This window comes from Spinacia oleracea, chromosome 3 (genome assembly GCF_020520425.1).
Source record: "Spinacia oleracea cultivar Varoflay chromosome 3, BTI_SOV_V1, whole genome shotgun sequence".
Classification (NCBI taxonomy): Eukaryota; Viridiplantae; Streptophyta; class Magnoliopsida; order Caryophyllales; family Amaranthaceae; genus Spinacia; species Spinacia oleracea.
The window spans coordinates 34,296,238-34,322,798 of NC_079489.1; the positions used below are offsets into that span (position 1 = coordinate 34,296,238).

Below are 26,561 nucleotides of genomic sequence, written 5' to 3' on the forward strand. Positions count from 1 at the left end.
GTTGGTCTGCATAACTCTTTTTCCTACTTTGCGCTGCCTTCATTCTTTATTGGATTAGACGGACTTTTTCAGTAGTTTCTTGAATCAATTCTGGTCCTATGACATGTGCTTCATCGATATCGCTCCAGCACAATGGTGTTCGACATTTCCTCCCATAAAGAGCTTCGTATGGGGTCAAGCCAATGGTGCGTGGTAACGATTGTTGTATAAAAATTCCACCATGGATAAAAACTTTTCCCACGTTCCTTGAAAATCTAAAACACATGCTCTCAACATATGATCGACAATTTGATTAGTGCGTTCTGTTTGTCCATCGTTCGTTGGATGAAATGCAATACTGAAGTTAAGTCTCATTCGAAGAGCTTTCTGCAATTCTTTCCAATAGGTAGCTTGATACCTTGAATCACGACGAGAAATAATCGAAATTGGTACTCCATGTAATTGTACAATAGTGTTCACATATAATTCAGCGAGTTGATCTAAACTCCAATTGTTGTTCTTGCTAAGAAATATCCTGACTTTGTTAATCGATCCACAATGATCCAAATAACATTCATTCCCTTGGTTGACCTTGGTAGGAATATGATAAAATCCATATACACTGAAACCTATTTCCATTCTGGTACATCTAGAGGTTGCAACAAACCTACTGGTCTTATTCTCTATCTTGATTCACTGACAGGTCAAACATATTTAGCCACATACTCTGCCACTTCTTGCTTCATGTTGCTCCACCAATGCACTTGTCTCAAATCTTTATACATTTTGTTTCCTCCAAGTGAACCGAGTATGGTGAAGTATGAGCTTTCTCTAAGATTCTCTTTTTCAACTTTTCGTCCTTTGGTACACATAATTTTCATTGAAATCTCAACGTGCCATCTGTTGCATATTAGCACAATAAAATAATAATGTTGCTATAAAATAGAGATAGAATAAACTTATCTGGAAAACGCGAATAATCAGATGGATATATAATGAACAATTGCTGCGCCGTGGAACACCACTGTCCTAAAAGACGATTCCGCACTACCTCCTGGTGCAGTAGAACAAAAGCGGTCACCCTCCAGGATTAACACAGCTCCGAATTTGTGTGCACTCACAAACCCGAATGGAGTCAGAATATTTGCCCAAAAACCGGAAGAGAGTTTTAGAGAGGAAGCTTCAAGATATTGTGTTTTTCGAGTTTTTGTGTATATGTATTTTTTGTCCCTTATTGATGAAAAAGAAACTTGATTAATATAATCATGAACTCTTTGAACTCCAACGGTCAAAAACGGTTAAAGAAATTAATTGAGAATAATGCCATATTAAGGCCTCAATTAAGCCAAGAGAATAATGCACATTTAAGGCCTTAATTAATCTAACGGTTACAAAATCAATAGATTCTTGTAACAATAACTTAGCCAAAACGGTTGGGTACCAAAAGGAATAGGTAGGCCCATAACCACCAGCGTATACCAAGGCCCGAGCCCAACCCGGTCCGCCTACACGCTCGAGTGAGTATGTCCACCAAGACTCCCTACTGCTTTCTTAAACAAGAAGTATTACTCATACCCCAACATATAAATAAATGAGTTGTTTGATATTCTACCAATGAGGGACATTTCTCACTTTATGTTTTTCACTCTTTTCTTTTGTTTTCTCAACAAGAATTTCCAACAATCCTCCACAGGTTCGAAGATGTGAAAAAGAAAGAAAAGAAAGAAATTGGTTTTAGACAAAACATAACAATTGAATAAGTGTCAATGTCTTTCGACTTGAATTAACACTTAGTGACATTTGAGCTATGATCTCTTTCCTACCAAGTGACTTTCGTATTGAACTTGATAGAGAGTTAGAAACCCGTCACTCAAAGCACGCAACTGAATATGTATGATATTCCGACTCCGCGAATAAAGTGACGCCTTATACTGGCCATACGTCCGACCTTGATATGCTCATAGGTGCTATAGTGAATAGCCCATATCGCAATTCTCATAGGAAGAGGCCACACTTCCACACCTACGTAGGTGAATCCCGTCAAGTGTGAGCTACCTTCACACCACCAAAAATATGGATATGGGTTCATTAAGAGCCGTATGCTCAACCTCTTTCCGATTGTAGCAAGCATATAATAACATCTAGGGGATGGACAAAAATAAAATTTTGTGCTTCCGAATTGTATCATAATGTCGTCCTTTGAACTCTGAGAGTAGGAGTTCATTACTTTACAATTCATTCAATGGGCCTCAATCCCATCCCTTCCAATGTTTCCAAAACTAGTTTTCATTTTATAGGCCTTTCGTTTATGGATCCGCTTTATTCATTTCAGACTTTACATAGTCTAAAGATTTACTCAATAGACACCATATCTTTGACAGCCTTATGCCTCAAACGAATGTGTCTTTCTTCTATTATAGGCATGGTTGTTTGAAACAACAATTGCAACTGAATGAGCTGGCTTCCCCCACATTGGAATATTTGCAAGCACATTTCTCAACCATTTTGCCTCATAACCTGCCAATTCAATAGCAATAAATTCATATTCTATATTAGTCATAGCAGTCAGTACAAGATTGCTTGCAAGATTTCCAAGATACAGCTCCACCCCCTAGGGTGAAGGCATAAGCACTGCTAGAGTGAACTTTATAGTTTACAGATACCAAATAGGCATCATATAATCCCTCCAACACTCCTGGAAATTTGGAGTAGTGCAAACTCCAATCCATGGTACCCATATGGTACCGAAGCAATCACCTCATAGCATCCTAATAATCAGCTATATGATTGTACCTGCTCAATCCACTTCACAGAATAATCAATGTCAAGTGTAGTGTAGTTCATATAACACTACCAACAATCTTAGCAAATTCAGATTGACAAACTAGATCACTTTTATCTCTAAGTGGATGTTTGGACCAAAAGGAGTACTAACTTGATCGACATTAAATGAGAAAAAAGTTTTAAGCAAATTTCCAGCTTAATGAGACAGACTAAGACAAATTCCATTTGGAGTCCTTATGAATTTTACTCCCAAAATCACATTTGTCTCATCCATGTCGTTTATCAATTCAAAATTCTGAATTTAGAAAATCTTTTATCTCATTTATTCGATCCAAGTTAGTGTCAAACGTATCATATCGTCCACATAAAGACAAACGATCACACAACCAAGAGAATCATGTTTAGAATAAACACAAGAGTCACCTTCAATGACATGAAAAACATTACCAGACATAGTCTTGTCAAATTTGTAATGCCGTTATTTAGGAGCTTGCTTAAGTCCTTCAACGTACGACTTAACCAACTTACATACCTTGTTCTCTTGACATCTTAGATTCAATCGTATGAGCTTAGCTTCATAGTGTAAAGTGCAATATACTTATTTGCATTTTCTCATAACACTCTACCACCTAGTGAGTCATAAATTAACTAGTAGTTATGGTTGTACCATAAAACATTTGTTTACTGCAAAGCAGCATCAAGTAAAGAGTAAGAGACACCACATTATACTTACAAACACATTAGCATTTTATTTTGAGAGTACTTTCTCAAGAACTATCAATATTAGTATGCTAGAACCACAACAAGTGTACATTAGGTAATTGGCGATTACCAAACATTCTCCATGTAGTGATAATAAGATTAAATGTGCATGTAGCGACTCATTAGCCTTACCAAGCCACCAAGTATCATATAATTGACCTCGAACCTTCATCTTGGCTTAAGACATTAGAAACATTAGTCTCACCAACATCATTATAGCGTATGAGAATCAACAACATATGGTTTCCACAATCCATATGGCACACTCAAAACTAATAGGCTAGGATATACACATGCAATAAATCCCAATCATTGTAAACCAAGAATTAGTAAAACTTCTCATACCTATGTACTTAGGTGCTTGTAACGATCCCTTTGTAGCTTTACAAACATATATGCACTCATAATAACCATATTTGCAACTAGCTTATTAGTTGTCTCAAACACTAGCTCACCCCCACATTGCACAACTATTTACCAAAATAAATAATATGCATAAACGGGGCACGCGTAAACCATATATGAATATAATAAACATTCATATATTATAAAGAGATTAAAGAATTCTTTACTACCGTGCCTGATGGATATACTACCATCACTTGCACCTGTTCTCCAAGTAGTATATGAGCAACCTCATTAGTTTTCTAGCATCGCAAAACGTAGTTGTATCAACTGTGAGTCTAACATACCTGCACACTAGCGATCAATTTCGTACAATAACTTACTTATTCGTTAGTGTTCAAATTTCAACCTCAACCCCCACATTCCTTGCTAGAGTATTAACTAAAATACCTAACATGAGACTATGAGAGGGTACATAAACTAAAAAATGTAAATAAGTTAAAGTTTGATAATAACGAAACTGAAAATGAACTTCCCTTTTACCACATAAACTTGTTGGAATACTAAGGTTGTATATACGAGCATAATCACCATCGACCAATTATTTTAGCTCATACATAGAAAATCGAATATATCATCCAAACAGGAAAATTCCATGTCCATCATTTTTTGGAATATGCACAAATAAACACCAGAAATAGCGTTATACTTCATCAAATTTATTAAAGTACTAGCTAGATAAAGTATAATATCATTAGTCTTCAAGGTACACCGTAAGACAACATTAACGGTATGGAGTCTCCTGGTCTCTCCTCAAAATTAATTCATGGCCTGTCACAAATAATCAAAAGATTGAACATAATAGAATTTATGTCATTTAAGTCATATTACATGATTACGTAAATCGGTTTGTATATAATTGACATTGGTCAATATCATTAGTCATGAAATAATTCCCCACTCATTCACCAGATTGTTCCACAAAAAATAAATAATAATTTATGCGGTAAGATTGACACATACGTAAATTAAGAAGACTTCCCTTTACAATGAAAATTGATTTCTGACCAATCATAGTGAACTAATAGATCCATTATAAACAATCATGGTAATCCGGCTTTCTTCAACACCTCCGAAACGAATGGCACAAGCAATGCATATATATACCACAACGCACAGAGCAGTGGCAACAACAATATCAATAACATGATCGCCTAGTCTGAGCATCAATGCTCGTAATCCTCTTCAAACCTGTTTTCAATCCTAAAGCTTTGCCAACGACAACCTTTCTCACATTGCCGTCCAGAAATAAGGTGCGATGAGGATTGATATCAACAGAAGAAATAGCAATTTGAATAGCAACAAATTTGGATTAAGCATCACGTGGGTGAGGATGGCAACCTCCCCTGGAAATTATCTAGAACAATATTATAAACCAATTTAACAATATTATAATCCAATTTACAAATCAGAAATTTTATAAATCCAATCAAAAGGATACTTAATAATATATTAATATTCAACCGTAAGGTACCCAAACTTCAGCCATAACAACTGGAATAATCCATAATCCCCAAAAACAACCGTCATGGCTCCTATTTATGCGAAATCAATAACAGCCATAACAACCATTATAGACTCCCATTATGCGAGATCAATAATCCCCAAAAAACAAAAGAAACCAAAATATTAACATGTGCAATACTCCGTATTAATTCCCAATAACAAAGCATGATCAGATATTAAACATACTAACTTAAATCACAAACACAAGAACTAATAATTCTCTGAAAAGTGAAACCAGAAATTAAAAGTCTAGCAACATCATGAAAACAAATACGCAACATGAATTACTCGTCTTTTAGATTGTTGCATATTAGCACAATAAAATAATAATGTTGCTATAAAATAGAGATGGAATAAACTTATCTGGAAAACGCGAATAATCAGATGGATATATAATGAACAATTGCTGCGCCGTGGAACACCACTGTCCTAAAAGACGATTCCGCACTACCTCCTGGTGCAGTAGAACAAAAGCGGTCGACCTCCGGGATTAACACAGCTCCGAATTTGTGTGCACTCACAAAACCGAATGGAGTCAGAATATTTGCCCAAAAACCGGAAGAGAGTTTTAGAGAGGAAGCTTCAAGATATTGTGTTTTTCGAGTTTTTGTGTATATGTATTTTTTGTGCCTTATGGATGAAAAAGAAACTTGATTAATATAATCATGAACTCTTTGAACTCCAACGGTAAAAAATGGTTAAAGAAATTAATTGAGAATAATGCCATATTAAGGCCTCAATTTAGCCAAGAGAATAATGCACATTTAAGGCCTTAATTAATCTAACGATTACAAAATCAATAGATTCTTGTAACAATAACTTAGCCAAAATGGTTGGGTACCAAAAGGAATAGGTAGGCCCATAGCCACCAGCGTATACCAAGGCCCGAGCCCAACCCGGTCCGCCTACACGCTCGAGTGAGTATGTCCACCAAGACTCCCTACTACTTTCTTAAACAAGAAGTATTACTCATACCCCAACATATAAATAAATGAGTTGTTTGATATTCTACCAATGAGGGACATTTCTCACTTTATGTTTTTCACTCTTTTCTTTTGTTTTCTCAACAAGAATTTCCAACACCATCTTCTTGAATTATAAACCCAGGTGACTTCCCATTTCTCACTTCAGTTCTTTTTCGTTCCAATTGCAAGTCCTTACTTTGCTCTCATCAAAAAAAGTTGTTTTCATTACTAACGCATTTAAACAAGCATTTCCTTTCTTGCCAATGAACTCGATTTCCATCTTTTGCAGATCATCTTGATTGGCTCGGGAAGAAGGTAGGATCGAACTTAGGTGAGATTTTTGAATGCATCTGCAACAACGTTAGCCTTTCCATTATGGTATTGTATATCGAGATCGTAAATCTTTAAGGAGTTCTAACAACCTACGTTGCCTCATGTTGAGTTCTTTTTAACCCCATTTTAATTCATGACCATAGGTCATGTATTTATAGGAAAATAGGAAAAACCGTAGGAGCCAAAACCCTAGAACAATTTAGACAGTTTTAGGTAAAATCCCAAAACCCTAAACACCCTAGGGCTGGCCGACCAGCAAACTTGCTGCACGACCTAGCCTGCGCATGGGCTTGTTGTGCACGCAAGCCTTGCTAGGCCCATCGTTGTTTCTTTTCTGCTTCGCCTGCTACCCATGCGCGCTGGCCTACTCGTGGGCTGGCGTTGTGCGTAGGGCTGGCGCTGCGCGCTGGCCTTATGCACAAGCGCTGGCCTTGTGCACAAGCCTATAAGCGTTGGCCCATGGGCGCTGGCTTGCGAGTTGGCTCGTCGAGCGATGGGCTGGCCCACGCGCTGGTCTGTCGCTCGTCGAGCTTTCGATTTGTTTTTCCGATTCCGGGATTATTTCACTAGAGGAAAAAACCTCAAGTGCGGGCTCATTTTAAGGGGTTTAGTGCGGGCTTTTACATGTGCAGCACATGGCCTACCCGCACTTGATGTTTCTCAAGTGCTGCCAAAATATTGGCAGTACTTGATGTTTCAAGTGCTGCCAATTTAGAAAATGAGCCCGCACTTGACATATTTTGTGTTGCCAATTTTAGAATATGCGCCCGCACTTGATATATTGGGTGCTTCCAATTTTGAAAATGAGCCCGCACTTGACATATTTGGTGCTGTCAATATTGAAAATGAGCCCGCAATTGACATATTTGGTGCTGCCAAATTTAAAAATGAGCCCGTACTTTGACATAGAAATGGGCAACACAAGCATAAAAATGAGCCGCGCTTGATATATAAATGAGCCGCACTTGGCCTATAAATGAGCCGCACTCGATACATTTGTTGTATAACCGATTTCCCTGCTACATATTACAATTGGACCACGCTACTGATTAACCTCCATACGTCATATAAAAGTATCCAATTATATAGATAATTAAATTATATAGATAATTAAATTAAATAGTATATAATTGTAAATATAAAAGTCGATTACATTATAAGCATATGAAAAAATAGCTAGCATCCGTAATTTAAGATTCAAAACAAGAAAATATCAAAAACAATCACTGGTAATGAAGTTTGCCAACAATTCTCGAACTTCATCTATTTCCTCAAAGGTGAAAGATCGCTCCCTCGGATTATTGAATACCTTCAAAAGATGGACCATCAAAAAATATATATACACTTTAATTATATTATAAATATTAAATCGTGCAATAAATTAAGACTTAATTTGTTATAACAAAGAAATAATGAGAAACAAAATTCAGATAGTGTACTACTCTTATCATTTAAGTTCATCTAAGATTTTCTTTGAATCTTTGGTACTTTTAATCCACAATTTCACAAATTTATGGATTCCCCTCTAAAAGGATACAAAGGACTAGGATCAGAACAAATTAGTTTTCAACAACTGAAGTTCTTTACATGATTAAGCTTAAATAGCAAAATTCCAAGCTAAAACAGGCCAATAATAGCAAACCATGCTACCAGTTATAAGCCATCCAATACGACCACTGCACATACATAATACCAAGATACGCCTTACAAGTAATAGATATGCATACCACAATCTGGTCAGATCCAACAAAATTTGCAGCAAGCAGACGCTAAATGGTTGAAGAATCCTGGGAAAAGAGGTAAAAAAAGAAAGCGTCGGAAAGAAACAAAATCTTGACAAACTGAAATCCAACATTCAATAAAAATAAAATCGAGCGTTGTGATTTAGAATAACAATCGCAGCCAGATAACTTAGCTCAAGCACCAAGCAAATTGGCAAGATAGGAAGATAAATAAAAATCATGTTACTTGAACTTTTCATTCACAGTAAGTACCCCAGTGTTTGATACTCCGATGCATTGGCATGGTCACAGGGGTACGGAGACTTAGCACTTCACTAATCATTCTACACCAAAAACACCAGGCAGAATTGAAATAGAGAAAGAAAACTTAAGGTTCTGTTCAAATACACACTTGCGTACCAGAACCTTATTTTAAAATCTTGGAAACTAATCTATGAGAAACAAACCAGAGCAAAAATCACGCAAGAGTAGAAGGTATATTATACCATACCTGAAGATGATACCTGAAGTAAAATCAAAAAAATTAACCCCACTTCAACTCTTATTAAGTAATCTGGAAGAACAACTTTACTGTGTCTTGAAAACACACCATTGTTACATCTTCAACCTCAGGCTAACACAAAAAAAAAAAAAAATCAGGGAGACAAAAAAATAAAGTCATCTAAATGATAGAAAGACTGTCGACAGATGCAGAATACTATTTTAAAATAGTAATATCACATTGTAATTGGCCAACTCTTTAAATAACGTCATTAATAGAAATAACAGTAACACTTGGAAAACTTATCAGTATGAGAAACACATAACATATAGATATCAAGGCAGTACCACAAAGGGCTTCCTGCTAAAGGCAATCCAGCAACCAAAGCAGCAAAAATACCAATGCATATAAAATCTGGTTGAAGGAACCAAGTGCACCTAAATTTTAGTTGGAGAGATCTGCAAATTAGGACATGTTTAGTCTCCGTGACCTGACAGATTCAAAATAGACAGACAGAAAACATATATGATATTACCTCAGAAATGTATAATGGAACTAAGGCAGATGATAAGTCAATTCCAATGCCACAAAGTAAACGACCAATCATCATTATCTGTATGGAAGAAAGAAGGGAAGGAAGGGAAGGAAGACGAAGAAGGAAGGGAACGAAGGTAAATGAAGGGAGCGCTCGATAATGAAAGTATACAAACCTAAATAACTATGAAGACCAACACCGATAATGGGTGCTTCATCGTTGTTCTTTGCTTTCAACCATTCATAGAGGTCAGCAAGGGTTAAAACATTTGCATCCAGAAGTTCTTTGCCTTTAATTTCTATTGTACTCATCATGTTTCCCCACACCTACATCACATTTTTTATGGATTAATAATAAAATGGGATTTAGAAGGTTAAGTTCTTAAAGTTGGTTAACTTAGCAGAAACAAATCGCAAAACATCATAGGCTTTAAACAACAGAAACAAACGAAACAAAAACAACTTTTTAAACTTGTGACTTAATTGTTCAGAGTATACATTTCAGTCAATCTATTCTCCTTGTAATGATATAAGAACTCACATGCTAAAGAAACCAGAAATTCTTAACACAAATATGCAGAAATAACTCAAAGAAGTGAGCTTTTCATTCTTTGCAACTGGGGTTCTTGTCCTACTCATGATGTTAGTTTGCAGAGTAAGAAAGTTTTAGTCAGTTGCGGTTAAGAGAGTCCACATCAATTTCTCTGGGTATAAATTTGGATGGGTTTTTTAGATTGTTTACAACTTGAATTGTGAACAAACTTTAAAAAAAAAACAGAGACACAATTTCAATCTATAAAGTTACAGAATGGTGCAGAAACATTTATCAAAACTTTCTAAATTCCAATGACAAAAACATGTTTCATATCAGAAACTGAAAGAAGAAGAGGAAAATTTTCCAACAGCTAGAAACAAAATAGTGTTTTAAGAAAAATTTAAGACAGACAAAAAATTATACCTAAACCATCTTCACTTCCAGATTTATTTCCCTAACCAACCTAGAAGGTCCTAAGCTAGGCATAAGCATTGCAGGCGGATCCACGGAATCAGAATTGAATCCGTCACCATGATTATGATTTGTACCAACAGTAAGATCTGATGAGTGTGTATCTTGTTTCTTTCTGTATCGGGGGCAAGCTGCCATTAATTTAGTTTGATCAATATATGGAATTCCGGACAAAAAATCAAAAGTAACAAAAACAGTAGAAAATAACATATGATTGGCAGAGAAATTACTTTGGTAGTATAGTTCCTTCTCTCAAGTAAAGCCAATCATTAGTTTACTTATTTCTCCTATATACTATCTAGTCTACGGGAAGTATATAATGTAGAGAAAACATTAAGATCACCATAAGATTATAAAATTTTAAAGCATACAAAGATACACTTGGAAACTCAGTGGTAGAAATTAAGCACCAAATTACATTATCAGAAAATCTCCAGAACAAAAAGCATAGTCTTCTTGTTGACCTCTGCCATATCTCTCTCTCTCATTTGTTTGAAATGCAAAAGCTATTAATCAAATAAACACATTAAACATAAGACTAGTGAATACATGTATACTATGAGAAATCTATAGCGTAGAAAATTAGAATACGTAGTTAATTTCTTTTATTTAAATGTAAAATTAACAAATCTAGCAATTCAACATCAATAAAAAAGGTCACAGTAAATCAAATTCAATTCAATCACTTAATTTATCATCAAATTAAAATCAATCACTTAATTTATCATCAAATTCAAATCAATCACTTAATTCACAGCGAAAATCATATAAAAAATTGAAAAAAAATACTCGAACTCACAAACTAACCAACATAACTAAACCCTTAATTCATATTAAAAACCCAAAGCAATTAATTGAACATAGAAATCAAGATAGGAAAGAGAGATTACCTTACTACACGTGAAGCAACGAACTGGAATAATGATGGTTGGTGTTGCCTCCTTTTCTCACGTAGCTTTGCTTCTCCTACTATGGTCGTCTTCTCCGTTTCAGGTGCTGTGATTTTTCTTTAATGTCGCTCCCTAGTGAAGAACGAATGTGAGGGAAGGAGAAGCGGGAAAATGAGAACAAATCTAAATGAATTTGAACGGATTGGACCATATGAACTTGAATTGTAAATCGAAATTAAACTAAAACGAAAATTGAATCACATAGAGAAAGTGTAATTACCTCGGAAACTTGAATTAAGCAGAATCATTGAACGATTTCTTCAAATTAGGGCAACTCGAAGCTTCTGGTTGTGTGGGTTGATGGGGGGCGAACAATATGGAATAACCTTGAGACTACATTCTTCATCTCAGAAGCGGCGATGGCAGAAGGAACGGCGGCGATGGCAGAAGGAACGACGACGATGGCGATGGCGATGGCAGAAGGAGCAGCGACGATGACGATGGTTGAAGCAGAAGCAGGTGAAGAGGAGGACCGAGAAAACGAAAAAAAAAAGCTAACGTTGCCTCTATTTTCAGAGAACTTTTGTGCGGCCATTTGTGAGCCCGCACTTGAGTTTAAAGCCCGCACTTGAACTCAAGTGCTGCCAATTTTTTAAAATGAGCCCGCACTTGTGAAAATACATTATTTCTTTTTTTTAGTGCTCTCAAGTGCTGCCAATTTATTAAATGAGCCGCACTTGAAGGGAAGCACATGACGATTTTTCCTCTAGTGTTTCTGGCTCGAAAAATATTTCCGTTTCCGATAATATTTCCTATTCCGATAATATTTTCGATTTCGACAATATTTTCGATATGATTTCGATAATATTTCCGTTTCTGGTAATATTTCCGATTCCTGCGATATTTCTATTTCCGATACGAACCATATTTCCGTTTCCTGTAATATTTTCATTTTCGGAAAATAATTTTTCTTTGTCTTTTGATGGTTTGTTTAGCTCCCACTGAAACCAACATCCATCTTTCTGAATATCCATAATTAGAGTATTTATTGAATATAATATTCACCTAAATACTTGATTTGTTTGCGTACTATTTGTGTGACCCTACGTGTTCAGTCAATAGTAAGTTGTGGCATTAATAATATTAATTCCACTTGAACTGAAGCGGCCGGCCTCCTGCTAGGCATTCATATCACTTGATCTCACTGAATAATTAACTTGCTTAATTAATACTCCCCCCACCTCTTTTTGTTCTTTACGTTTTCCTTTTTGGGTGTTTCAAATTGTTCTTTAAATTTCCTTTTATATTATCACATAAATGACTTGGTTTCTGTCAAAATTTGTATCTAATTATTATTTTAACCAATCAAATTCATTTGGTCATTTAATCTCTCACACTTTTCCATTGTGACATTAAAATTTTCTCATTTCCCAATATCAGAATTTTGATAAAAGTGAAAATATTATAAATAAACGTAATTTATCTTGTTTAAATAAAAAAAAATGAGGAATCTCGATGCAAATTAATTAATCGTTAAAACGCGTGAAAAATGTCAAACGTAAAGAACAAAAAGAGACGGAGGGAGTACTAAACTGCATTTATTAGACTTAACATTAAATGCAAACTTGGACCAATGGCATTATTTACTTCACATTTTGTAACATTTATATCTCTAATTATACATTAGCAAAAAGAGACAAAGTTTTACGTACTCCTCAAGTCTTATATGTGATCAGCCACACCATCAACTTGATAGTGTGGCGTCTTCACACTTATAAATAAATACAACTTGTTTAAAGCCCAAGACGTTGGTTAACGAAACCTAAAAGTTACACGAACATAGAAAGTCAAGTAACATCAGTCTATACTAGGAACCTCAAACATGAAATTAAAGAAACTGCAGTAAAAAAAGAAAAGTAACAGCGAATACAATGTATAAGTAGCACCAGTATAGAAAGTCAAGTAACACTAGTCAATAACCTTCTCCACAGTAGTTGCGCACGAGGGAGTTGTGCGCACGCGTCACACCATCAAGTTGATCGATGTTGTGGCTGATCACACAGGAGATCATGACGCGCTGAATTTGACCACGTACTAGTATATACCCCGTAGTACGCATGCATAACCATTTGGAACAAACATACACTCTAGTATACTTATTTTGGAAATAACTTTATGTTAAGAAAATTTAAGAAAATATAATTTTGAGCAACCAAATAAACATACATTTTAGTACGGAGCATATGTATTTCGTAAATTAATTTAGTCATAAGTTTTTGTTAAATATCTTGTTAGTTGCCGTATAAAAGATGTCAAATGATTATATTATTCTGATATTGTATATATATTATGTCAATAATATTTTCCATAATATATTTGTGAGAAGTCAATAGTATCTTTAAAACAAATAATTTCTTTAATTTAGTAAACATAGATTATTTTAAACCGTATACTCAATAATATAGATTGTGTATTTAGTACTTAAGTAATACAAATTATATACCTTTAGACGTAAAAAATTGCCACGTGTTATCACCACATTGAGGTACCCTTTCTTTTAGTATAGCATACAAATTCAATTTAAATCATACGACTTTTAAAACCAAAAACTGGAAACTCGCAGTGACACCTTACGAGCCTCGGGTTGTTGATTAATGAATTCAATTCCATTCTTCAAACTATATACTACGTATATAATGAAATTCGATTACAAGTGAATGAAGTGATCGATCGAATATGAAATGAAAAAAGAAAATCTTGTTGTACTAGCTACGGGGCATAGCCTGGTCAACAACTTGATAAAATTAATATATTTTTTTTAATTTCCCTCAGAACACAACTTATTGAATTTAACATGATACAAATCATGCATATATTATAAATAAACCTGAAATTCTGAACGAAAGTGAACAACATTACAAGAAATGTAGGTTATGAGCTTACAAAATTACTTAACGTATACAACCTTAACATCATCTAAGACAGGACCACACATGTAGCCAAAATCAAGTCTAGTATGATAAAATGCACTCCAAAATGTAATCCTAGTTCTATCAGAAATGGCTTTGAAGTTGAGACTTGCACTTGTAAATCCACCTTTAGCTTCAGAATTGAAATGAACCTTAACAGTTTCCATACCAGCAAATGCTTCAACAACCATTGAACCTTGGCATCCGTTTTTGGCATCGCCAACTTTGAACGTAAGGAGGTATGACACGCCGGTTTTGGTTTGTATAATTTGAGCAATGGCACTTTCTCTTCCACCAACTAGTTCAATAGCAGATGATCCTGAGGGTACGAAGTAATGTTTGGAGTCAACGAACTTAACTGGCTTCAATGACTCTATGATCCAACCGGGGAGTGGTGAGACGAGGTCATGGGAATGTGGAGTGATGAGGACTCCTGTTGAGAATTTATCAAATACATATGGACCGATTTCGAACCCTCCATTTTTAACTAGGTTACCTGCATGCCAATTGCCAAAGAAAATACATTATGAAGATTATTATATGTGGATAAATATATGAAAGACATTTTTGTTCTTTAAGTTTTCCATTTTGATGTTCTTTACATTTCCTTTTATATTATCACATAAATAATTTAATATTCTATCAAAATTTGTGTCAAATTATTATATTAACCAATTAAATCAATTGGGTCATTTAATCCCTCACGCTTTTTCATAGGGACATTAATTTTTTCTCATTTTCTCAATATCAGAATTTTGATAGAATGAAAACATTATAAATAAACGTAATTTTCCTCGTTTACATGAAAAACTTAGAAGAATATCAATACACATTAATTAGTCGGTAAAAAGCGTGCAAAATAACAAATTTAAAAAACAAAAAGAGACGGAGGGAGTAGTAGTTTAGTAATTACCTCCGATGTAATGAGGTATCAATATCTCTTTGATTGCAATAGCATCCAAGAGTGGGCCACAAGTTGGATCTTCTTCGACTCCAGGGTTCTTCAAAGTAATCTTAACAACCTCAGAAGTGGCCTTAAAAGCCCAAGCATAAGTGTCCCCTCCATTACTATCATACACAGTTTGAATAGGAAGATCTATTGATACCCCTGAGGCTGCTAACCTAATAGCCTCCTCTTGTGCACAAGTTCTAGTTGTGCTGAAAGTAATTGAGTAGTATGAATCTTTCTTTAGTCTTACTTCTTGGGAGATGGAGGCCTCATTGCCTAGCCTTATTGCGTGGACGTCACGTGGTACGTTGAAGTAGAAGCCGCCTGGTTGAGGTCCCCCTGATATGTACTCTACTAAACCATTGATTTCCCATTTCGGAAGGGAGTCTTTACCTATGATTACTGTTTTCCTCATGTTTGATGTCTTTGGTCCCTCCTCAAAGTTACCATTTGGGAGAAATCCTGTCAATACAGATTAAGCATATTAATCACTGACTTTCCAACAAACATTTTTTTAAGTGCCAAAGGGTTAAGAATCAAGTTCCAAACTCATATACCATCTTAATATCATTTATGATTTCAATCACATACCACTCTACGAAACCCCAAAAATGCTATCTTTACTACGTATATTGCAAAACCGTCACGCGGCTGATCTCTCTTATATTTTCGAAACTCTCGTTCACTTCATGAAATAAGTTAATTTAGGCTCCATTTGTTTTGACAGAAAACACTTTCCCGAAAAAATAAAATTTTCCATTTTCTTTTATTTGTTTTGTCAAGGGTGGAAATTAATTTTCCCCCAGTGGAAACCCGACATTACTTTTGAAAAGAAGAAATGCCACGTTTTCCTCTCTAATCCCTTACATATCCTCTTTATCTCTTACTATATATATCTATCTCTCATTTCCACTTCCATATTCTTTTTATCTACAACTTCTCTTGCAAATAAACGAACAAAAAAAAACTATTTTGGCTTGATATTTTTCCTTGAAATTTATTTTACATGGAAAATCATTTCCCTTTGAATATACTTTCCGTGGAAAGAAACAGATTCTTAGATCTTCGCTCATCTACTGCACTTTTTTATGGGTGTATTTTCAGTTAATTGTAGTGTTGTTGGAGTTAAGTCTAGCACATGCATAGTATGGACCGCGCATATTGGACGATCCTAGTTATTTTTGGCCTGAAGTACGGCCCAAACCTGGATCCCATGTTGTTTTCGATTTAAACCCAAGTACTAGGATTTATTGATTTTGAAATGGAGGTGTAATAAGTAATAAGTACAAAAAAGTTAAAGTAAGGAAAGAAAGCAATATAAGATGATATAAAAAAGAGTATAGAGAAGTGCGACTACTCACCATCGGGGGTAGTAGCATAGACGACGGAAGAAGCAATATAATCACTGGTGCTTATCATAAACAAGAGAAACACAACGCAAACAGGAGATAAACCCATTGCGATCCAATCAAGAGAGATCGAGAAGAGAAAGACTGAGGGTGGCGCTTCCGAGAATGTGAAAGTGCAATGTAAGCTAAGCACTAAGACTGACTATATATACATACTTAATTATTAAGGGTGTATTTATATATAATCATTTACATCATCATCACGTTAACAGTGTAATTTAAACTAGAAATGTGTCAACTAAACACATACAGCGAGATAATAATACAAGTTCATTACTTGGGGCTAGCACATTACTGAATTTGAAATGATTAAGAGAGAAATATAGTGGAAATTAAAGGAATGGAATCATCCAGTGCGTGAGTCCACCAAATAAGCCGTAAGATTTGTAGGACTGTCTCCTCTATTAATTCAGCACACTGTCCTAAGAGGCTAAGACACTTGCTTCTAAATTAAGGTATACGTAGTACTTCTTTCTTGCTCGGTTTCTGTACACTATATACAATACTTAATTAATACTCCGTGTCTCCGTATGTGAGTACGTTAATAATCAATCTTGTCAATAATATGCCTTGATCACATGAACTTAGGCCTCAACTTTAATTTCTGTAGTTAAATTATGCAGTATAGAGTCAACTATCTAGACTAGCTGGTTCACCTTAGAATGTTGCTAAATTTTTGGAGTTTTATTTCCTCTGACCCTTCCTAGAAACTAGGGCTTTAATTAAGAGACTTCTGTTGAGATGCCATCTTTAGTTAACAAGCTATCTTTTCCTTTTGGTTCATAATATAGGTTGTTAAAATGCACGCAAATCTCTTGATAACGATTAATTCCCCTCAAAAGAAAACCACCAAGCCAATAAAGATCAAGAATTCTTTTTTTTTTAACCATCTAAAGCACCGATACTGTTAAGATCTGACCCATGAAACATCACGTGTGAGAGTCCCACATTGATAAAAGAGAAGAGAGTTAAACACTTAATAAGGCCAAGGGGCTACTCCCCTTATTGTCATATGGTTTTAAGGTGGAACCTCCTTTGGACTTATTAAGTGGATTCTCTCTCGATCACGGGTGCAGCCCGGGCCCGTATTTAACCAATACACTTCTTTATTGGTAGCCAATGAAATCAGAGTCGCATAAGTTCATTTTTGACAAATGTCACTATGCTATTCTTAAAAATATGAAATAACATATTCACGTATTACATATAAGTTGTACAAGTGACTCATTGTCATTGCATTTTGGTTAAGAAGAATAATTTAAATTGCCATAAAAAGTTCCAAAGTTATTATGAAAAGATGACTCCTATGTAAAATTATCAATGAAAAAATGACTCATATGTAAAATTGTCAATTTCCATAGTCGTCATTCGCCAATAGGCAAGAAGATTTTCTAAACTTATACATATTTTTTTTGGGGGGGTAGAATATTCATTGCTTTGATAAGATGCTTGAATACAAAACACTCTTTGATCCCTATACCAAATATTATTCATTTCCTTGAACTTTGATTTATAAATTAATATCTGATACTACGTACAAAATAATATTTTGATCACTTAATAAACCAAAATATTTCTTTAATTTGGTTAATTAATTTAGCTTTTGCAATCAATGAAGAGGCACAACCCTAACATCATCCAAGATAGGACCACACATGTGACTTAAATCATCAAGTCTAGTATGATAGAATGAACTCCAAAATGTTAACCTAGTTCTATCTGTTACAGCTTTGAACTTGAGACTTGCAGAAGTGAAGCCACCCTTTCCCTTTGAATCATAGTTAACCTTAACATTATCTTCGGCGGCAAATGCTTCCACTAACATTTCTCCATGACATTCATTTTTGGCATCTCCAATCTTGAAAGTGAGGAGGTAGAATTCATTAGGTATTGTTCTTATTATTTGAGCTATCGCGCTTTCTCTTCCTCCAACTAATTCAATAGCAAAGGATCCCGAGGGAACGAAGAAGTGTTTTGAATCAATGTACTTGACAGGTTTAAGTGACTCAATTATCCAGCCGGGAAGTGGAGTGATGAAATCATGGGCATGTGGAAGTAGTAGGACTCCTGTTGAGAAATTCTTGAATACATGTGGACCAATTTCAAAGTCTCCATTTTTTACAATGTTTCCTGTAAGAACAAAATACAAAACATAATGGTTAAAACGTACTACGTATTTAATAGAATGATGACGGAATCACCTTCTACCTTAAAACCTTACTACAATAAGCAGAATAATAACACCTTAGCCTTATATAGTAACACATCTCGGTCGATTTTTTTTTTTATCAATGTGAAACACTGACATGTGATCTTTCACACAGGGGTCAGATTGTAAGACATTTGCTATAAGTTAAATTGGTCATAATGTTCTTACCATTGATGGGTTTAGGAAGTGGCACCATCTCTTTGATCGCAATAGCATCTAAAAGAGGTCCACATGCTGGGTCCTCTTCCATACCCGGGTTATGAAAAGTAACCCGAATAATTTGGGAAGTGGCCTCAAAAGCCCAAGCATAAGTGTCTCCTCCATTGCTACTAAACAATGTTTGGATTGGTAAATCAGCAGAGTCATTAGAAGCCGAAATCCTTAAAACTTCATCAAGGGCACAAGTTCTTGTTGCACTAAAGGTTAGAGAGTAATATGACCCTTTCTTAACTCTCACATATTGATGTATAGTAGCCTCATTCCCTAGCCTTATAGCGTGGACGCCACGTGGAACCGTGAAAAAGAAGCCCCCTGGTTGAGCTCCGCCTGATATGTACTCCACCAAGCCCTTTTTTACCCATTTTGGGAGGGAATATTTCCCTTTGATTACCGTGTGTTTTAAGTCTGATGCCTTTGGTCCCTCTTCAAAGTTTCCATTTGGGAGAAGTCCTGCAACATAAACAAAATGTAAACATGCATTAATTAATTAATTAGTTTATTCAAGTTTAACTAGCTAATTTAAAAATGAAACCCATGCCCATTCTAAAAGAGCATCATATAGCGCTATTTCATAAGGGGTATATATAGGTCGTATCTGAGACAACATAATGTAGAAACTAATTAGTTAATCACTTAAACCAATTAGTTAATCACTTAAACTAATTAGTTAAGCAATGAAACAAATTAGTTAAACAATCAAAGTGGTCTTTCCGGTAAGACGGTCTTACACAAAAGTTGTCGTAGATTAGGAAAGGAATTGCATGTGCAAATTGGAGATTGAGGAGGGATATAATTTAATTTGTTACCATAGGATTGGAAGGAAAAGGTAACAAATTACTGTAATGGATAGTGTTACACTGTTACCATACACTTCTAATACCTAACATTAGATAATGGAAGTATTTAAACAATTGTATTTCGTTAATCACTTAAAAGCTCCATACTAAACATGCTTAATCGAATTAAAGACGAACTCTAGTCAAATCTACATATATATTAGAGAGTCTTAATTAGATAAGAACGGATGGTATCAAAGACAACTTCTTATTATTCTCTTTCACGCTCACTTTATAAATAAATTAAGGTGTAACAAAATATATAAACATAAATTACATGAATAACATACTACGTATGTAATAAGGCTAATTAAAGTCTCTTGCTAGCTAGGCATGTAAGGGTGGAAAGAGCCTATGGTTGAATGTCGTCTACAACTCTACATTATTCTCTTTAAAGCACACTCTCTATAGAATATAGACCAACACAAAAACTACATGCACAAGTACGACGTGCAAAACTCACCATCAAGTACTATAGCATCGTTTGAAGATACAAAATAATCAGTGCAGCTTATCAAGAAGAACACAAGCATAAGGTTAAGCGAAGATGAAGCCATTTTTAATAGAGAATTTGTGTGAGAGAGAGAACGATCGACCTCTCAAAAATGTGCTCTTGAATTGAATGATGAGATTAACAATATATACAAATCCTCTCGATGCTGGCATTGAATGTAACCATGGTTAAAAGTAAGGATTTAAGTGAAATGAATTGGAGTTTGGGATAATCTCGTGACTAAATCCACTATATATGCCGTGAGATATGTTGAATTGCCTCTATTCCCTTTCCTCTTTCTTTCAAATTCGAGATTTTTCATGTTAAGCATCGTTTTGCACACTTATCTGGGGAAGTTCATATCTACGTAGTCAATGATTTTCAACGTAACTTTATACGTAACTTGTCTAGTATAGGATGAAATTTTGGAGTATAAACCTTCTCCATTGTAGAAACTTTATACCATGGCTTTACATAAGGCTCAAAGTCAATGTTACGAAACTCACACGCTGCAAGGACATGTGAGCATGGAATACCATAAAGTTGCCATTTTTGACACGAGCAACTTTTTTCTTTAAGGTTCACTAGATGAGTATGACCACCTTTGTATACATGTCCGGGGCAAGAACGATGGCCTGTTTTCACCGAGAATATTCCCTTTTGGTGATCAAATGTCTCAACATGATGCCTGTTTGCATTTTCTGCATTGTGACTCAACTTTTGATTCACAATACCAGTCCAATTTTGTCCATCACATAACATTCTTTCACAAGAGCTCCTCCGCTCGTCAAAATACTTGTTAAGACGGTAAAACGTGAGTTGCACAAGGGCTGTGATAGGTAAACTACGAGCCCCTTTTAGAACATTATTGAAAGACACTGACAAATTTGTTGTGGTGATTCCATATCTTTTCCCCTCATCATGACATAAAGCCCACTTCTCTAGTGGTACAGACTCCCACCATTGCCTTGCTTTTTCATTGATAGTTCCAATGGCATCCATACGCTCATTAAACTTGCAAATTTGATTTTCCAGAGCAGCTTTATGTATTGCATTTTTTAAGTGCTTATCTTTAAACTTATTCTGGAAGTTACTAGCCATATGTCGCAAACAATATCGATGAAAACCATCCGGCGGAGCCCAACCATCTGACATCATAGCATGTTTAAGCCCTATATGTCGATCAGATACAACACATAATTTTCTTCTAGGACAAACCTTTTCACGAATGCATGCCATGAACCAAGTCCAGTCGTCTATGCTCTCCTTCTCGACAACAGCAAATGCAACGGGCATTATTTTATTATCTCCGTCAACAGCAACGGCTACCAATAATGTTCCTTTATACTTTCCATACAAGTGTGTTCCATCCACACTAATTACTGGCCTGCAATGCTTAAATGCTTGAATTGATGGAGCAAATGCCCAAAAGACACTTTTAAACATCTCTTTTCCTTGTTCTTCTGCTGCCTTTTTACGCCAAAGTACTACTGTTCCGGGATTTGCTCTTACCCTTGTGTAATTGATAATCATGGCTAACCTCCAAAGAAGAATGAAATTGGTAGTTCTCAACATGCTCAAAGTGCATTGGATCAACAAAGTCAGAATGTGGGGGCCGGGGTCCTCGTGTTCGATTTCATGATCATACTCAAGAAGATCAACATTGTTCTCTTCAACATTATTACTAATCTCATTATCGAGCATTGGAACCTCATTAGCTACTATATATGAGATAAGATGATCCATATTCACATCAGATGAGCATGACTGACTTACTAGCGCGAGCAAACGAGAAGCCGATGATGTATCTTCGTACATATTCATTGTCTGCCACCGCACAACCTATACATATACATGTAATTTTGTGTTATTATATAAAAGTAAATTCAAACACAAAGATACCAATACGCATTCAAATAATAGATGTTAACTCTCAATCAAAGTATACAATTCTCAAATTTTTTCAACCCAAAGAAATTTCCGATTTCTTAATAGAATTGATCGAAACCAAAGTTCCACAAAATTGAATGTAATTGAATATAAAATACATGAAAAATAAGCTTTAAATGTTAAAAGAGAAAGAAAATTACATACCTTTATCAATTTTCCTATTGGAATCTTCAATCAAATTAGGGTTTATGAATGTTCGTGGTTTATTGGAAAAATTGAAAAACGCCAGACTCACTGACGTCGATAGACTTAGGTATAGAAAAGTAAAAGGAATCCAAAAATATATATATAATATGAACGGGAGTCCTTAAAAAACAAAATCATCTATTCTAAAAAAAAACCTCAAACCAAACCGGTTCACTATTAAAAAAAACCCAAATCGGTTCACAATTAAAAAAAACCCAAACCGGTTCACTATTAAAAAGAAAACCAAACCGGTTCACAATTTAAAAAAATCAAACCAATTCATTGATTTTTACTTAAAAGTCAAAATAGTAGCTAGTTTGGAAAATAGAATTCAAAAGTAGCTATTTTGGTAAATAAATTTATAAAAATAGCAATTTTGGTAAAAGACCCCTTCAAATAAGACTTAAAGCTTCCCTTTGTTTGGTATCATCGTCATTTCTCAGATTTTTTTTAATTGGTTTTATAATTTTAAAATTCATATGGTTTAAATTGAACCACATACTACCTTAAAAATATAGCACATTTGTAACGTTGTATTACTCCCTCCGTCCCGGAATAGTCGCACCGTTTTCCTAATAAAGTCGTCTTGGATTAACTCAAGCCCACGAGTGTTATCAACTCAAGCCCTTTTCCTATGAAACAAAAAAAAAAGATACATATATAAAGAGAGAGACATAGACATATGAAGAGTAACAAGTCTAAAAAATCAAGTGTATGAAGAAAACTTGACTAACAATAGACAAGTATAGCATATAAAATGCATATATTATTGTGTCACCGATAGACACGGGTTGGGTAAATCGGGTATTGAGGTTTATTGGGTCGAATAGATTGTGGCTATTATCGGCAAAAATCGTTTTTGGATTGTTATCGGATCGTATGTGGGTTCAGTTCGGTTCGGTTAAAAGTTATCAGATGCAAATCGAGTTATCGGTCTACTCAGGTTGCTAGAAGTTCGGGTTCAGGTCTTGAATTCACGGGTTAAATCCAATTTTTCATCAACAATGGATCGGTTTGAGTCGGTGTTGATCACACTATTTCTCGAATAATTCGGCTTATGATTTCGGTCGATTTTTTGGATCGGGCCACCTTTAGACAACCCTACTTTCATCCCCTTTGGAAGTTGATATATCTGTACGGGCTAAGCTCATGCCCACATCAAATAAATACGTGTCCAATCACAAATAAGTTTTAATTGTAGAATTTCATGAGTTAAGCTAAACATTGGGGTCTCAACTTTGCAATTTTTCACCGTTAAGGACCCGAACCTTTTTTTTCACCGTTAAGGACCTATAAAGCATTTTCCGGCCAAAAATCAACTAAAAAATTAGAAAGGTTAGTCCCTTAGTTAAAAGGTTAGTCCTCATGGTTAAAAGGTTAATCCCTTACACGTGTCAGCATATTATTGTTGTATAATAAAGAGTTAAGCACAACTTTGGGGCCTTACCTTTTCATTTTTTCACCGTTTGGGACCCGAAACTTATTCTTTCACCCTTTAGGACCTATAAAGCAATTTTCAGCCATAATTAACACAATTTTTTTTTGAGGGGGAGCCATAATTAACACATTAATGTGAAAGTTTAGTCCCTTTAGTAAAAAGGTTTGACCCCTTGATTAATTGTACATTACTTTGACAACTTTTTATTTATTTCGCAATAAACGTTGAAACCGTTATAACCAATAAAAATGACCCTGTACATGGTGTGTACATAGTTGTACATCAATGGCGGCAAAAGGTGAATACAAAAAGCAAAATTGCCCCAAAGGCACAAGTTGCGGTTATGTTGGCCTGGGTATTATGGCACTGGATCCGCATAGTGTGGCGATGTCAAAGAAGCTGATATAGAGGACATTTTTTTAAAAAAAGTCTAAGTAGAAGAAATTTAAGTTTTAAAAGTTAATATTATATACTTCGTATATTTTTTTTCTGGGTGTTCGATGACTAAAACGAAATATCTTGGTGTTGGTGATTGATGAAAAACAGGGAACAACGTTTTTTAACAAGGACAGGGATTTTAACGACAAAAATTCCTAATCGAGTATTCTTCAACATTAAGGAAATATGCATATTGGGTGGCATTTTTGTAAATATGTTGAAAATAATATACAATCTAAGATATATAATTGCTATTTTAAAATAAATAAAAATAAAAGAAAATAATTTGATCATAGAAGAGACTGTATATTTAATATATAGACTGTATATTTTGGCAATTTAGTTAAGAAAATTCCACCCGATATACTTCGCTCGTTAATCTTGAAGATTAACTGACAAATCTCTTTCATGACTATATTTGTGTACATTAGGGATATTATACCTTTACTTAATGTACATTTATCAAATCGTTTTGTTCCTCCTTGACAGGGGTAGACCTGTATGGTTTTATAGGGGTCCAAAGAGAATCTCGTTATTTTTGAAAAAAAAAATGAAAAAATATATTAAGAAATAAATTAAGTATATAATTAAATCATGCTGGTAACAATAAAATGCATAGCAGCTTAGTGGTTATGGAGTACTCGCGTGGGGAAGCATTATATCCCATCTAATGAACTTTATAAAAATTGTTTTATTTTTTAACTTCTTTTTTCTAATCTCTTAATTTATTTATGGTTTCTTTCATGTTTTTTTCCCTTTCTTACAAAACGATTTTATATTTTTTTTGCCCTGCGAATTAAATTTAAATGCAAAAATTAAATAATTACGGAGTATTAGACAATGTTTAATTGAACAAGATTTGAAATTAGACGAGTGACGTTTCTTATTCATATGAGATATTAGTACCTTATTTTTATATGCTTTAAAATTTGTAGTTGTTTCTTTGAGTTTTTGGGGTCTCGTTATATAATAGCACAATGCCTCTAAATTTTGAGAATAACGTGAATTTTTTTATTTATTAAGCGTCCCTATATAAAGGTTTGGTTAATCAATGTTATCATATACGGAGTAATTTTTTGCAATCATAATTACGAGCATCTGCATAGATTTAGAGGCATTGAAATAGCATAATGCAGATGTACTCGTACATGCAAATTGTAAAGCAAAAAAGAAAAAAAAAAAGTTGGACCCCATTTAAATTTTAAGAACAAGAAAATAATACAGGTACAAACGCACAATTGCTCTATTTATCTCAATAAATTCATACACTAACTTAACATAGTTTTCTGCATACATCAAATTATTTCACCAATATAACAAATTTTAGTACTACTAAATTCTCATAAAAAAAAAAAAAAAAAATTGGACCCCATTTATAAATTTATGAACAAGAAATTAACCACCGGTGAGTTAAAGGTAGGTTAAATGGCCGGAAAGTTAAATTGAGGTCCCAAAGGGTGAAAAAAAAAGGTGTAGGTCCTTAAAGGTGAAAAAACCAAAAGGTTGGACCCCAATCTTTATCTTAACTCAGAATTTCATCGTAAAACTTATTTGGCCAACGTGTAACAATCAGTCACAACTCATATGTGAATGTCCTTAATACGTGTTGATCCTATACGCGAACAAGGAATAACACCTTATTTTATAGGGTGAAAAAGGGTGTCTAAGGGTACTTCCCTAGACGACGGCCGGCCTTATTATGTAGACGCCTTGCTCGTGAACGAGTAATTTGTAGAAAATCATCAAATGCAATACTTTTTATGACAAAGTTAATGCGAAATGTGGGGCTTAAGAAAACAATATACAAAGTTAAGCAAATATCATTGATAGATATGTAATAAAAACTGGACAAACATTAATTCATGAAGAGATGTACCTCCATGGTTGAATGCTTGAAAAATACACAACGTAACAACCGGAAGTTCTTCACTACATGAGGGAAACGCTACGAACTATTGCTACGCCACTGCTAGGCTACTAATCCTAGGACTACACTAAGCGTTTGGGCTAAAGCTACAAAAAGCTACGAAAGTAAGAAATGCTTTGTTTGTGTGTTGATGCATGTTGTCCTTCCAAAT

The 26,561-nt window shown here is 34.8% G+C and overlaps 3 protein-coding genes and 1 long non-coding RNA gene across 9 annotated transcripts; all 4 read right to left on the reverse strand.

The window, feature by feature from the left end:
- Positions 1-7,844: 7,844 nt before the first annotated feature.
- Positions 7,845-11,962, reverse strand: LOC130468926 (uncharacterized). 6 transcript variants are annotated; one of them, XR_008929303.1, is made up of 8 exons: positions 11,668-11,962; positions 11,388-11,519; positions 9,668-9,818; positions 9,493-9,570; positions 9,305-9,415; positions 8,967-9,089; positions 8,462-8,521; positions 7,845-8,043 (listed from the first exon to the last, which is right to left on the reverse strand). It is a non-coding gene; the product is annotated as an uncharacterized lncRNA (long non-coding RNA). The 6 variants fall into 6 exon arrangements; XR_008929302.1 differs by having other exon boundaries at positions 9,305-9,570; XR_008929300.1 differs by having other exon boundaries at positions 9,493-9,818.
- A 2,220-nt stretch (positions 11,963-14,182) lies between these two features.
- Positions 14,183-16,935, reverse strand: LOC110778993 (protein DUF642 L-GALACTONO-1,4-LACTONE-RESPONSIVE GENE 2-like). Its single transcript, XM_021983529.2, has 3 exons — positions 16,667-16,935; positions 15,270-15,767; positions 14,183-14,852 (listed from the first exon to the last, which is right to left on the reverse strand). The coding sequence occupies exons 1-3, from the start codon at positions 16,761-16,763 to the stop codon at positions 14,335-14,337; spliced, it is 1,113 nt and encodes a 370-aa protein (XP_021839221.1). The 5' UTR covers positions 16,764-16,935; the 3' UTR covers positions 14,183-14,334.
- A 1,204-nt stretch (positions 16,936-18,139) lies between these two features.
- LOC110778988 (protein DUF642 L-GALACTONO-1,4-LACTONE-RESPONSIVE GENE 2-like) lies at positions 18,140-20,596 on the reverse strand. Its single transcript, XM_021983520.2, has 3 exons — positions 20,442-20,596; positions 19,092-19,592; positions 18,140-18,844 (listed from the first exon to the last, which is right to left on the reverse strand). Exons 1-3 carry the CDS (start codon positions 20,533-20,535, stop codon positions 18,324-18,326), a joined length of 1,116 nt encoding a protein of 371 aa, XP_021839212.1. The 5' UTR covers positions 20,536-20,596; the 3' UTR covers positions 18,140-18,323.
- A 256-nt stretch (positions 20,597-20,852) lies between these two features.
- On the reverse strand, positions 20,853-22,295 carry LOC130469623 (uncharacterized). The gene has a single exon (XM_056839015.1). The coding sequence runs from the start codon at positions 22,293-22,295 to the stop codon at positions 20,853-20,855; it is 1,443 nt and encodes a 480-aa protein (XP_056694993.1).
- Between the last annotated feature and the right edge of the window lie 4,266 nt (positions 22,296-26,561).

Coding starts and splice junctions, on each gene's coding strand:
- LOC110778993 (XM_021983529.2), bottom strand. CDS start 16,763: ATGGGTTTATCTCCTGTTTGCGTTGTGTTTCTCTTGTTTATGATAAGC. Junction 15,768..16,666: donor CTATGCTACTACCCCCGATG/GTGAGTAGTCGC, acceptor CTGTATTGACAG/GATTTCTCCCAAATGGTAAC. Junction 14,853..15,269: donor GATACCTCATTACATCGGAG/GTAATTACTAAA, acceptor ATTGGCATGCAG/GTAACCTAGTTAAAAATGGA.
- LOC110778988 (XM_021983520.2), bottom strand. CDS start 20,535: ATGGCTTCATCTTCGCTTAACCTTATGCTTGTGTTCTTCTTGATAAGC. Junction 19,593..20,441: donor CGATGCTATAGTACTTGATG/GTGAGTTTTGCA, acceptor TTTATGTTGCAG/GACTTCTCCCAAATGGAAAC. Junction 18,845..19,091: donor ACTTCCTAAACCCATCAATG/GTAAGAACATTA, acceptor TTGTTCTTACAG/GAAACATTGTAAAAAATGGA.
- LOC130469623 (XM_056839015.1), bottom strand. CDS start 22,295: ATGAATATGTACGAAGATACATCATCGGCTTCTCGTTTGCTCGCGCTA.